This window comes from Solanum verrucosum, unplaced genomic scaffold (assembly GCF_900185275.1).
Source record: "Solanum verrucosum unplaced genomic scaffold, falcon-dt-bn FXZP01000103.1, whole genome shotgun sequence".
Classification (NCBI taxonomy): domain Eukaryota; kingdom Viridiplantae; phylum Streptophyta; class Magnoliopsida; order Solanales; family Solanaceae; genus Solanum; species Solanum verrucosum.
This window is the reverse complement of record NW_026020048.1, coordinates 3,477,620-3,492,000: the sequence shown is the minus strand read 5'-3', so window position 1 is coordinate 3,492,000 and position 14,381 is coordinate 3,477,620. Positions and strand designations below refer to the sequence as shown.

Sequence of the window (14,381 nt, the reverse complement as noted above, 5' to 3'; positions counted from 1 at the left end):
TTTAAATTTTTTTTTTTAAAGTATGAAATATAATTTAAATAAGGTCATTTTATAAAAATAAAAAAGATTGAATACTTTTCTTTACAATAAAAAATTCTCATGGCCAAACCGTTCCCAATAGTAAGGTGACAACATCATGTAGGTTTTATAATATATTTCAAATATTTTTTATTTTATTTGAAATTTATAAAATTAATTTATGTCGTGAAAAGTTATTGACCTTGAGAATAAACACAAAACAGGGACAGAAGTGTAAATGAAGACATTCCTATGGTCCAAACTCTATGAAGAGAGTAAGCCCAGCCCAAGCCCATGATTACATTATCCAATCTTCTTCTTCTCAACAAATTGCCACCTTCGAAATTTGTCAAACCACTGCAACTCCTTCACTCCCCTCCTCATAGCAATGCCCATTCCACTCCACACTTCTACGCACCTTCACCACTTGCCTCCTCATCTCCTCCCTCGTCCTCCTATCCTCCGCCCTGCGCTCATACTCCCTGCCTATCACAGCCCTATACTCCGCCGTCAATCTTTTAACCATGAACGCTTCGGAGTCTCCAATTGTACAAAAAGTTCTAACAAAAATACCGTGACTTTGCTAGTTAAAGCAATTGATGCTCAAAAGACAAATGAGCAACATGAGAAGGTCAAAAGGGCTTATCCGTTTCACGAAATTGAACCAAAATGGCAACATTATTGGGAAGAGAATAAGACATTTCGAACCCCTGATGAGATTGATACTTCCAAGCCCAAATTCTATGTTCTTGATATGTTCCCATATCCAAGGTACGGACTTTTTTCCTCCCACTCTTTCAACTTTAAATTGCTCTGTGCCAAGGATGGACTATGGAGTATCTTCTTTTAACGAGAAGGAAGCTCTATAGTTTATGGAGTTTTAATGAGAAGAAATCAACCTACTGGTAATAATGTGTTTGCTATACCGTGAAATGGAGAAGTGTTAGTGAGGTATTATGTGATAGAAGGATGCCCACCAAATGAAAAGGTAAGTTCAATATAGTGTTATATGTGAGTGAATGTTGGACCGTTAAAGTCCACCATAAAACCAGAGAAGATCACTTGAGATGGTTTGTTGCTATCCTACGTCGACCTCTAGAAGTACCAATCTATGGGTGTGAAACTATGGTGTTAAAAAGAATTTTTGGACCTTAAATTACATGGAAAAGAGTTGTCTCGAAAGACCTACAATATCTTGGAATCCATGCAAACCTAATGAAAGATATGACACTATGAAAGTAAAGATCTATATAGGTGATATTAGTTGGCAATATGGTTTAGTTTCAACTTGGATTTACATTGGTCCCGACTCTTGCCTTGTGTATGTACACCATATTTTTGGGAAGTTTGTTACTTGAAAATGGTAAAGCTCTAAGCTTTACAAGATTATTAGACATAATTTTATTTTTTTCATGTAACATAAGGGTGGTTTAGTACGGTAGCAAAAACTCAAATCGGTTACCTACTTCTTAGGAAGAGTGATAGAGGTTTATGTAAGAATTGTAAGGTTATTCCGAGCGAGAACCTCACAATGTAGCATAAACTCTTGCTAATGGATATGGCGATTAAAAGGAAGAGGAAAAAGAGAACTTTATACGACCAACCAAGGATAAGTAGGGAGTGGGGCTTGACTAAGGAAAGAATTAAGGAGTTGGGGGAGAAGTTAATGGTTATGGAGGCCTAGGAGAGTAGTGGGATGGAAATAATATGTGGACTGGGACAACTAATTATATTAGGAAGGCGATTGGAGAGGTGTTAAGAGTCACGAAAGGTAACTTTAGGGGACCCAAGTGGTCAGGTGGTGGGATGGAGAGGTCTAGGGGAAAGTGGAAGCCAATAAGGTTGCTTACATGAAGTTAGTGGAGAACAAGAATGAAGATGCAAAGAGGACTAACAAAGAGAGGTATAAGATTGTGAAGAAGGAAGCGCGGATGACGATTACAACGGTTAAAACGATAACATTAAACACTTGTATGGAGAACAGAGGACAAAAGTGGGGTAATGAAATTGTATAGGCTCGCTGAGGTGAGAGAGATGAAGACTCTCGACCTTGAGCAAATTAGGTGCATTAAAGACAAGGATGACAATGTATAGGTGGAAGAGGCCCTCATTAAATAAAATGGCAGAGTACTTCAATAAACTCTTAAATAAGTGATTTAGAGAACACCAAGAGTAGTCAAGATTTTGGAAATTATAGGTATATTATATTTGAGAAGGTTAAGAGCAGAGGCGAACCCAGGATTTGAAGAGTCTGGGTGCACCAATAATATTTAAGCATAAGCGAAGCAAAATTTTCAATGCTTAATGGACACTTGACTTTGTAATAAAAAGAGTTTAAAAAAAGAGTTGTTGACCAGGATCGAACCCGGGTCTGGAAGGAGGTATTTCCTCACTTACCAGTAGACCAAGGGAAGTTCAATGTTCATTACGGGTGCACTTTTTATTATATTCCTTTTTCTATCAGTTTCTCAAGATAGATATATATATATATATACACATGATTTTTTCCGAAGTTAACTGGTGCACGTGCACCCCCACCTTTACATATGGGTCCCCCCTGGTTAAGAGGGCAATCCATAATATAAGACGAGGAAAAACAATTGGGCTAGATGAATTTCTTGCGGCATTGTGGAAGAGGGAAAACAAGGTGGGTTTGGAGTGACTACCTTTGTTGTTTAAGATGCCCAAAGAATGAAAGTGGAGTATAGTGATCCCATTGTACAAGAACAAATGTGATACTCAAAACTGCAACAACTATAAAGGTATCAAATTACTAAGCCATACTATGAAAGTTTGAGTGATATTCAAAATTGCAACAATTGTATGAGTATCAAACTACTAAGCCACACTATGAAAGTTTGGGAGCGGGTGGTCGAGATTAGAATTAAGAGGAATGTATTTTTTATTAGAACCAATTTTGATTCATGCTGAGGCTATACCATTTACCTTTTAAGGAGATTGTTGGAGCAGTAGAAGGAGAAGAAATTGACTTATATATGGTGTTCATCGACCTAGAAAAGGCATAAGACATAGTTTTGAAGGAGGTTTAATAGAGATGATTGAATTCTAGAATTATAACTACGACACATATTAGAAGTGATTAAGGACATGTACAATAGAATCAAGATTGTCGAGGATAGTGCGAAAAGACTAAGAACACTTTTCAGTCAAGATGGGTCTACACTAAGGATCAACTCTCAGCCTTTTTTTATTGTCTATGTGATAGGTGAATTGACACGACATATTCAAGAGGAAGCACCATGATGTATGCTATTTGCAAATGACATAGTATTAATCGACAAGACACGCGACAAAGTTAACAATAACTGGAGATATGGAGATAGACCCTAGAGTCTAAAGGCTTCAGGATGTGTGGGACTAAAATAGAGTACATAGAGTGTAAGTTCAATGTCACATCACATGAGGCAGATGGAGAAGTGAGGATTGATACACAAGTCATCCCCAAAAGAGGAGACTTTAAGTATCTTGGGTCTATAATTCAAGGAGATGAAGATTGACAAGGATGAAGGATGTCACACATTATATTTGAACGAGATAAATGAAATGGAGGCTCACATCAGTGTCTTATGTGATAAGAATGTACTACCCTGTTGTATGGGGCAGTGTTCTGAATGGCGAGCGCCATTTGCCAAAGGCGCTATGGCGAGGCAAGATCAATTAGGCGACGTAATGGAGATCTGAATGGCAGCGCCTTTTTGTTTTAAATTTTTTAAAAAGATCTGACTTAATAATATTAGTCAAAATTAGGTTTTTTTTCCTATTTCCATACTTGGGGTTAGTCGTGTTTCTTCTCCTCAACCTTGCGATCTCTTCTTCTCCTTCAGTCGCGTGAATTGAAAGGTATGGCCTCTTTTCTTTCTTCTTCTTTTCAGTTCTCTTCTTTTCTTTGTTTCTTCTCTTCAGTCCTCTTCTTCTCTTATTTTTTTCTTTTCTTCACTTCAATTTCTTGTGAAGTGAATCTGAAATTCTGAAATCTGAACTGCCTTCTCAAAAAAAAAGATTTTGAGATACGAGGATACGAAGGGAGGAAGAAGATGAGGAGCAATATAATGATGTAGAGGATGTTGATCTTCAAGAGTTGGATAGTTTTAAAGAAGAATAGACTTGTAGAGTTCTAGTATTGTCTTTTGAATTATTGGGTCTTTAAAGTTCTAGACTTTTAGTATCTACTATTAGTTTTTGAATTGAAATATTTGCTAATATATGTTATTGCTATTGAGATTTTGGATATTTATATATGCAATTAAATATTTTTAATTTTTGGTATTAATTGGCGCCTCAATTCAAAAAGGCGAGCGCCTCGCCGCGTGGCGAGGCAGGCACTTGTCGCCTCTCGCCGTCCAAAACACTGGTATGGGGTGGAGTGTTGGTTAGTCAAGAACTTGCAAGTTCAAAAGATGAAGGTAGCATAAATGAGAATGCTTAGATGGATGTGTGAGCATACTAGAAGACAAAATTAGGAAAGAAGGTGTACGAGGCAAAGTGGAAGTAGCCTCTATGGTGGACAAAGGTTTTTTTCACAGTATAGTCTTGTTATTGGGAAGAAACACAAACCACTCTTTGACAACTATGTGGCCTTGGAAACTAATATGTAAGGTTAAGATACCACAAAAAGTATCATGCTTTGTGTGGTTGGTGATTAGAAGAGCCTGTTTGACCTATGAAATCTTACAGAGAAGAGGTATATAGATATGCTCAAGGTGTTACATGTGTGGACAAGAGGCTGAGGTAAATGGTCACCTATTTCTGCACTGCAAAACCACTACAAATATGTGGAACATTTTCTTATGTATACTTAGGGTGAACTGGACAAGGTCCAGGATCACTTTTGAGGCACTAGTTCATTGACAAGAAATAGGGAAGCAAGGATCAAAGGAAGATTGGTGGAAGAGTATCCCAGCCTGCACCTGTTGGACATTATGGAAGGAGAGAAATAAGAGATGCTATGAAGGGAAAGCTAGCAACGTCCAGAAGATCAAGATGAGATGTTTTAGTCTTCTATACTTTGGTGTAAACAGTATACAGTTGGGTGGGAGTGGGGCATATAGTTAGTGGAAATTCATTGGCCAATTGTAAAAATCAAAAGTAGTTTTTTTTTTATGTTATCCCCTGGGGGTTTGTAAATCCTACCTCATCAGTTTCTGATGAGTTTTTTGTGTGAATACAAAAGTTACCTAATTCAAAAGAACTATATATTGCTATAGTATCAAACCAATCCAGTCGAAGGATCAACGTTAGAAAAGAAATAACTTTACTAGCTTAAAGCTCCAAATAGTATAATGAGGATGTATATCTTATCTCATTTGCCACTTCCAATTCAATGCATGGGCTTCTGTATCAAGTATCAAATCACTCGTGTATAGCATGAGGCCCACAGGAAAATATTTCAAGAATCTAGTTTAACCACCATCTTGTTGTAGAAGCACAAATTATGTCTAATAATTCTGCAAAGTAAACAACAGCACCCCAAAATTTATGTGTACTAACAAACATAAACAACTTGAAGACACTCCTTCGAACAACGCAAGAGTCCTGACTTACATCCAATTTGATCAATTTTAAGAACTAAACAAGACCAAATAATTTCTTGAAAATAAATTTTAAATATGTTGAAGCATGTACGAATATCAGTAATTGCACTTATTGACAAAAATGTACTTCTGTTCCGAAAAATATAAGTACTGCCATTGGATTGTGAAACAACTATTTCTTGGACTGCGTTTTTTGGTTTTTCCAAATAGTTTGAATTATTTTATTTTTTTTTGATAACCGAGAAATCCGTCTGTGACCTGCCCTTTGGACCAATCACAGCCTTCTAAACTCGGTGGATAATGGGCCCGCCCCTCTACTCTTCTCCACTTAAATACCGGGCTTCGCTTTGCATGGTGTGGGGCTTGAACCTGCGACCTAAGCCACAAATCCTCCACCTTTTGCCACTTGAGCTAGGCCTTGGGGGCCAAATAGTTTGAAATATTATTGTGAAGAAATGGATCTTGGGCCTAACTCAACCCATAAATTAGGTGAGGATTGCCCAAAATCATATAAGAAGACCAATTACCCATCCCACAACCAATGTGAAACTTTTAACCCTCCCTCCTCGCATGCTCAAGACTGAACATCTAGAGCATGGGCTATATAATATGGACAGATCATGGATGCCATTTTCATAGCAAATGAACGTGTGGATACAAGGAAGAAAATCAGGAGGCCATGAATATTATACGAGCTAGACATAGAGGCCTATGACCATCTCAACTTGGAATTTCTATGAAAGACATGGGAGAAAAAGAGCTTTGGCAGCAGATGGATTGCTGGATCAAGTGCCCTTTAAGAAAAGGTTATCCTAGATGTGTTTCTGCCCATGTGCAAAATTTTCAGTCACTTAAAAGAATATTCTGGTGGATAGTTGCCAATCCATTGTGAGCTATGGCAATTGACCTTCTGTTCTTAGGAATTACAATTTTCCGTCAGTGAGGTTCGGGACTTGACATATTTGCCCATTGAGCTTGGACAAAATGTTCCCTTTGCATGAGGATCTGTAATCGATTAATCGCAACCTGCTAAATTTTGCTTTGGTGCTTTATTCATCCTTGCAGTGGAGCTGGTTTGCATGTTGGACATCCGCTTGGATATACTGCGACAGATATCCTTGCTAGATTTAAACGCATGCAAGGTTTCAACGTATTGCATCCAATGGGATGGGATGCATTTGGTTTACCTGCTGAGCAATATGCTATTGACGTAAGTTTGCATAAGTTACTGTTTTCAATTTAATATTCGCTGGTATCTAAGTTTTTCCCTTCCCTTTGACAGACAGGCACACATCCAAAAACCACAACTTTGAGGAATATTAGTCGTTTTCGCTCGCAGGTAACCTTTATTTTGTTTTGATGACTATCTTCCGTGTTTACTTTGAGGCTTTTAATCCTTTCCAAAAATTCTGAATTTCTTGCCATGAAATCAAAACCCTAAGTTTGCTATTTGCATTCCTAGTTCAAGAATCAAGTGTTCATTTAGGTGACCATAGACTTTGAGCTACTTTCGTGTATGGATGTGTGATGTTTCAGTTTAAGTGAGACTTGGCAAATCCACAGATTATCTGTTTTTCATTTGGCAGAGCACCGAAGGAGAATTTAGCCTTTTCATGATAGTGTAGCCGTACATGGTTTTTAAGAAGGTCAGAAACAGTAAAAAGTCCTCTATCAAAGTAACTATATAGGTGAACCATCATTCGTGAATTCAGGTCTTGGTCACTTGGCCCTGTCTTTTAAAATGATAGCTACTATATTATCTTGCAACTCTCCATCCATGAGCCTGCTGTCATGCCCCACCATCTGTTAGTTCTGTTACTTGACCTCCAATTCCTTGCTGGTTCAATTTCAGCAGATCTTTATATGTCCATATGCTCTAAATACCTGTAAGAAAAGGACGGTTTCCCTACAAAACTTAGGGCATTTAAATTGTCATTGTTGGAGTTTATGTGCTAATCTATGTAACAAGAATGTTTCATATTTTAGTTACTTAATAAGATTTTGATCTCTTGCTATCTTTCGTAGTATAGAATGGTGCTTCAAAAATGTCACTTTGCTAATATCTATATTGATTTCTAGCTTAAATCATTAGGCTTCTCTTATGATTGGGATCGTGAAATTTCTACGACAGAACCTGATTACTACAAATGGACTCAGTGGATATTTCTTCAACTTCTGAAGAGAGGACTAGCTTATCAGGTTTGAAGGTTTCTGAATTTCATTTTTATTATGTCAATGGTAGGTTGAAGTGACCCTCTTCGACTTATCAATGTTCTTTGAATCCAATATTAGGCTGAAGTGCCTGTCAATTGGTGTCCAGCACTTGGTACTGTCTTGGCCAATGAAGAAGTAATTGATGGTGTAAGTGAAAGAGGGGGGCATCCAGTCATCAGAAAGGTAAGCTTTCATATACCCTGTTACATTTTGAGGTAGGAAATTTTCAGAAGAAGTACTTCTGTTTACTCAATGTCTAGTCCTTATTTTCATCGCCTGGATGGTTTCATGATTTTACAGTACATTGTTTATTGCCAAGCAGCCTATGCGGCAGTGGATGTTGAGGATAACTGCTTATGCTGACCGTCTTCTTGAGGATTTAGATGACCTAGACTGGCCTGAAAGTATAAAGGAAATGCAGAGGAATTGGATTGGTAGGTCAGAAGGAGCAGAATTGGATTTTGTTGTCATAAATGGTAATGGCAAGGAAGAAGAGAAAAGAATAACAGTTTATACAACAAGGCCAGACACTATTTTTGGTGCAACGTATGCTTTCTTCTTTTGACATCTAATCATTAATGCCCCATTTTTAGACTACATTTCACATGTCGCTAGTCCTTTTTGCTGTGCAGATATTTAGTCCTTGCACCTGAGCATCCCTTTCTGTCATCACTTGTATCAGAAGCACAAAGTAAACATGTATGCTCTTCTTCCCCTTGATCTTTTCTTAATCTCAAAATGCTGTTCATTCTTGTTCTATTAAGAGATGACGGATGTGACAGGTAGAGGAGTACAGGGAACATGCTTTTAGAAAGAGTGACCTTGAGAGGACTGAGCTTCAAAAGGAAAAAACAGGTGTCTTTACTGGTTGTTATGCAAAAAATCCAGCCAATGGCCAAGCTGTTCCTATTTGGGTTGCTGATTATGTCTTGGGAAGGTTGTCTACCTTCTTATCTCCTCTTGTCCTACATTCATCGAACAACATATGTCTTATGAGTCTATGACTGCATTAATGCTCTCATAATGAATGAGAACCTAATACTAAAGTATTTATTTGTCTTACGAACTTCATGTTGACAAAGTTTCTGGGGTTTTATAGTAGTGTAACAATTATGATGCAGCTACGGGACAGGAGCAATAATGGCTGTGCCTGCCCATGACACACGCGACTTTGAATTCGCTATGAAGTACACTATCCCAATTTCTTGGGTTGTAAGACCAGATGATAGCGATTGTGGCAATTTTGTGAAACCATATTCAGGTGAAGGATCGATGATAAATTCATCATGTTCAGAGTCAGGGCTTGACATTAATGCTTTGCCTAGCAAAGAAGCTGCTTCAAGAGTCATCCAATGGCTTGAGAAAAGTGGAAACGGGAAGAAAAAGGTAACTTCCTCTGATTTATGAGGGATACCTCATAAGTTTGTATATCAGTTTTTGGAAAGTTGATCTTAAACAGAATTATGAAGTCAAGTATGAAAGAAGCAATTCTCATTTCTACCGCTCAGAAGATCTTGCTTATTGCCAGATTTATCTTGCTTCAGGTAAATTACAAGTTAAGGGACTGGCTTTTTGCCCGGCAACGCTATTGGGGGGAGCCTATTCCAGTTATCTTTTTGGATGACACCGGAGAAGGTATTCCAGTTCCAGAAACCGAATTGCCCCTTACCCTTCCTGAGTTGGATGATTTCACTCCCACAGGGACAGGGGAGCCACCTCTTGCCAAAGCAGATTCTTGGGTAGGTTTTGCCTAATATGTGATGATTTCAATTTGACAAACATTGGTTCCTTGTCATTTGGTACTTCTCTTTTTTCCGTTTTGTTCTTCCCTATTAGCTTACCACACTTCATGTAATGACATTCACTATTTTGACTGAACAATTTGTCAGGTTATAACCAAAGATCCTTTATCTGGAAAACCTGCTAGGCGAGAAACAAACACCATGCCCCAGTGGGCTGGTTCTTGCTGGTAATCAGCTATGTATTTGCTTCAATATTGGGTGTTTATGGAAGTTTAATTTCTTTCACAAGATCTACACCTAAAAAGACCTTGTATTTAACTAGTATTGGTTTTGTTTTTAAATATTGTATATGGTTGTCATTTGTCAAAAGGGAGAAATCTAATGGGAATAGTACCAATTTCAAAAAAAAAAAGAAGAGAAAACTAATGGGAATATATATTTTTTTTATATATTTGGGTTTGTGGGATGTATGATAATATGGACAAGAGCATAGAATATTACAAGGCAAAGCAGATAGGAAGGATTTTTACTCTGATTTACCAATTAAAAAAAAGAAAAGGAAGAAGATAAGTACTTTACTCTGAATTTTCTTGTTCGTTATCCATAGTGGGTGGCACTGGGCGCATATTTTGTCACTGGTAGTAATGGAAGTAAAAGGCCAACACTTACCTCTGTATTTAGATAAGTAGAGCGTCTGATGTTGACTCTGAAAATTTGGCTGCTTACTATGGGATTGAAAATAAATGTGAGGAAAGCAAAGAATCTGTGAATACTTCAATGTTATGTACTTAAAACTGATAACATGTGGTTCAAAAAACCAATGCAACTTTCACTCTTCGTCCTGTAATGTAAAGAAGAAACCATCTTTGCTTTTAAGGTTCCTATGGATGTGTCATATGTCTGATCTGTATCTTGCTGCTTTTGATTGAACCATGTGACTCATCCTCCACTGATATACAGGTACTATCTAAGATTTATGGACCCAAAGAACTCCAGTGCATTGGTTGACAAGGCACAAGAACAGTGAGTTTGCTTTCTCTTTGTATAATCAGCACTTCCATATTTTTCTGGCTTTCATTTTGTTATACATACTAGTTTGGAAAGTCTTGGTGTTTCAAAGTATTAGCCATCCATTTGCTTCTTTTTTCTTATAGGTACTGGGGCCCTGTTGACGTGTATGTTGGTGGTGCTGAGCATGCTGTTCTTCATTTACTTTATGCCAGGTTCTGGCACAAGGTTAGCACTCCCAAGTCCCAATGCACTTATTACAAATAAAAAGAATACTCTCAGTTTCATGCTTTGGCTGCGCTACTTTAGCTACTGCAGATGTTGTCAATATTGCAGTTGATACAAATGAACCAAAGATTTCTTCTTCTTCCCTTATCCACCCCATTTTATGGCTGGTGAATCCCTTCGCTAACGTAAATTTGACTTCAGTACATTGTTAGAAAGCCAAGTGACATAAATCTTCTTCTAATCAGAGCTTATAAGTGGAAGAATAGATGAGGTAGGAGGACAACTAAACCAAAAAAAGGGCTTAACAAGCAAGAGGAATGCCCTCTCTTTTTTTATTTGTCCTTTGGAAGAGCAGTTAAATTTACGAGAGCAAGTTATATTTCTTCTCTAACATTTCTGTTAAAAATCATGACTAGGTTCATTGTTGCAGGTTCTCTATGACATAGATGCTGTGTCAACAAAGGAACCATTTAAGTGTGTCATAAATCAGGGCATAATCCTTGGTGAAGTAAGTTGATTTGCTTGGGGTCTTGAAAGTCCATTATTTTGTTGTCATTCTTTAACGATCAAGTTGTCAGGTTCAATATACAGCATGCAAAGATGACGAAGGAAACTTGATATCAGCAGATTCTGTTGATGAGCTGGCTGAGTACAAACAAGAAAGAATACCTGAGGAAAAGGTTCATTGTACACTGATCATGTTCAATTACTGTGCTTCCTATGAAAATCTTTTAGCATCTTTTTATTTTAACTTTAGTTGTCAGAATGTAAGCCATCGGTTTGAAACGGTATTTTGATGATGAGTAGGTCATGAAATCTGGTGACTTGTTTGTTTTGAAAGACAACCCCAACATTCGCTTGATTGCCCGAGCTCACAAGATGAGTAAAAGTAGGGGAAATGTCATCAACCCTGATGATGTTGTTTTGGAGTATGGTGCAGATTCTCTACGCTTATATGAAATGTTTATGGGTCCATTAAGGTAGCTGCTTCTGCCTGTCCTTATCTTTTCTTTTGTTTCTCAAATTTTGTTTATTGTGATATATGTAGATCATTTCAAAGTTGTATTAGCACAGCATATCTTCTAGTGCGTAATGCAAACTTTTTATTATGTCTGATAGAGACTCAAAAACGTGGAATACAAGTGGTATTGATGGTGTTCACCGTTTCCTAGCAAGATCTTGGAGATTGGTTGTTGGTTCAGCCTCACCCACTGGTTCATATCCGGATGGAACTATCACAGTTGATGAGAAACCTTCAATTGAACAACTTCGTTCTTTACACAGATGCATTGATAAGGTAGTACTACTCTTCATTGGGTATGACTTGCATGTATCCTTTGGAGTGGAATTTGGTTGGGATGTTAATGACTTCCTATTATTACACAGCAGTTGTTGATTTGCGAGGTGGTTTATTATAACAGGTAACTGAAGAAATTGAAGGAACTCGGTTCAACACGGGAATTTCTGCAATGATGGAGTTCATTAATGCAGCATATAAGGTTTCTTGTTCTGATTTCCCCTCGGTGCTAAAAAAATAGTAAAACTGGAAAAAAGAGTACCCACACTTTGATTTTATTTTTTTTTGTCTAAACTTTTGTCAGCCTTTAGAGCAATTTTTTAGGAATTAAGAAAAAGTCATCGTCAAATTTTCAAATGTATCCAACTTGGGCAAGTTGGAAGAACAGCTTAGTCCAAAAATTTGATGTGCTTGTCAGAATTAATTGCATGAGGGAAGGGATTTCAGTCTCTTCCTCAAGGCAAATGAAATACAAAATTGGTGAACTACTCCCAAGAGGACTTCTCTAGCTCTTCTCCTTCCCTGTTATATTAAAGTATCCAACTGAATGCTTGTAGACATCACCTGGGAAAAGGACATTCCCTGCACTGGGTCCAGCTACTCACGGACTTGGGGAAGGGCTGGGCCCCATTGGGTCTATTTTACATTCTTACCTTACATTTCTGCAAGAGGCTATCTCCACGGAAGACTTCATTGAAATGAGATCAAATTAGCCACTTAAATTTCTTCCGCTTAAAATTAACGACATAAGGAAACAAAGAGTGATGTAGCTATATTATTAAGTTCATTGCAAGTTACCTGTTTCTGATAGCATTTTAACTAATCTGTTGGATCTCATGTCTTTAGTGGGACAAGCTTCCGAGATCAATTATTGAAGCATTTGTTTTGCTGCTCTCACCATATGCACCTCACATGGCAGAGGAGCTCTGGTCTCGTCTGGGACACTCAAATTCCTTGTCATATGAGCCCTTCCCTAAGGTGAGTATTTTTTTTTATCTTAATTGTTACTCTCTCTATCCCTCTTCCCGATCCCGCCCTTCTGAAAGCTTATGAATACCTGTTTTTCCCTAATCTCTTTACTGTTGCTAAAAAAGGGACCTAGGTCACCAACACCCTACTGCATAGCTTCTCGTTATCACTTACCTACATATTTAGTTGTTCAGTTTTGTTGTAAAACTGCAGGAGTCCATTTTCAGCAAATATTCAATATAAACAGGCTAAAACCCAGATAATTTTGAAAAATATGAAAACATACTGTTGTTTATAGTTGCCTCGTGAGACAAATTAAATTTCTGGGATTACTAGAAGCTCATGAACATCTTAAAAAATCAATAAAACATTGAATTAGGTGAAACATTTACTGATTTTTGGTTATCACGACAGGCTGATGCTGCATATTTAAAAGAGAGTACTGTAGTCCTTCCAGTCCAAATTAATGGAAAGACTAGAGGTACCATACAGGTCGAAGAAACATGCACAGAAGAGGAGGCCTTTAGATTAGCTTCATTTGATACAAAACTGTCCAAGTTTTTGGATGGGAAATCTATTAGGAAGAGAATTTACGTCCAAGGAAAAATTCTGAACATTGTCATAGATATGCCGAAAAAAGCCAAGGTGGCTCAAGAGTAGCTGACACAATGCCTGAAATTCCTATACATTGTGTTGTTTCATAAAGGTTGACGGATTAATAACACCATTGGTGGCAAAGCAGCGATGGCACCTGTACCATAATTCATTTGCTGTACAATATTGTTAAGAGGACAAAAAGCTCTCCGGCAGTGTAAGTGGAATAGGCTGTGTAGTATAGTTGAAGAAATAGAAAGTGAGAGAGAGGAGTAAGTCTGCATAAATTATATTCATTGTTGTACCATTGTACAAAATATGCTGTTGTATTTATTTATGAAATGTTTCTTCACAGAAACATCAATGAACATTGTTTCATTTTACAAGGAATTTTTGTCACGACAAATAATATGAATAGAATAGTGTGATATATTTGTCAGAAGAATGATAGGTGGATGATTTGACTTTTTGGATTTTGTGTGAATAGAAAGAGGAAGTTAGGTAAAATATGTTCCAAACAAACTTTAGCTACACGAAAGAGGCCTCCATGTTCTCGTGTCTTAATTTAAATAAACAATTAGCGTCTCGTTTACTTCAATAGTCGGTGCCAATATTCATTTTAATTGTCGTGAAGATTTGTGCCCCAAACAATTATTGACAGATTACGGAATTTCTCAATTCCATCAAGGGGAAGGTACCTAGTCTTACTATTATAAAAACTAGTACACGTATTTTTGCATGTGCGTTGCGTGACAATAA

The 14,381-nt window shown here is 37.5% G+C and overlaps 1 protein-coding gene across 1 annotated transcript; it reads left to right on the top strand.

The window, feature by feature from the left end:
* The first annotated feature begins 380 nt into the window (after positions 1 to 380).
* Positions 381 to 13,889, top strand: LOC125822882 (leucine--tRNA ligase, chloroplastic/mitochondrial). Its single transcript, XM_049502350.1, has 20 exons — positions 381 to 789; positions 6,636 to 6,780; positions 6,853 to 6,909; positions 7,650 to 7,769; positions 7,863 to 7,967; positions 8,107 to 8,330; positions 8,417 to 8,483; positions 8,567 to 8,721; positions 8,906 to 9,170; positions 9,329 to 9,523; positions 9,674 to 9,753; positions 10,487 to 10,549; positions 10,681 to 10,762; positions 11,193 to 11,270; positions 11,341 to 11,442; positions 11,570 to 11,742; positions 11,882 to 12,059; positions 12,184 to 12,261; positions 12,906 to 13,037; positions 13,443 to 13,889. Exons 1-20 carry the CDS (start codon positions 407 to 409, stop codon positions 13,686 to 13,688), a joined length of 2,928 nt encoding a protein of 975 aa, XP_049358307.1. The 5' UTR covers positions 381 to 406; the 3' UTR covers positions 13,689 to 13,889.
* The last annotated feature ends 492 nt before the right edge of the window (positions 13,890 to 14,381 follow it).

What these genes read in the sequence shown, in the direction of transcription:
- LOC125822882 (XM_049502350.1), top strand. Translation starts at nt 407, where the DNA reads ATGCCCATTCCACTCCACACTTCTACGCACCTTCACCACTTGCCTCCT. An exon ending in AGAGAGGACTAGCTTATCAG is followed by an intron (nt 7,770 to 7,862) that starts GTTTGAAGGTTT and finishes ATCCAATATTAG; the next exon opens with GCTGAAGTGCCTGTCAATTG. An exon ending in CATATGAGCCCTTCCCTAAG is followed by an intron (nt 13,038 to 13,442) that starts GTGAGTATTTTT and finishes TTATCACGACAG; the next exon opens with GCTGATGCTGCATATTTAAA.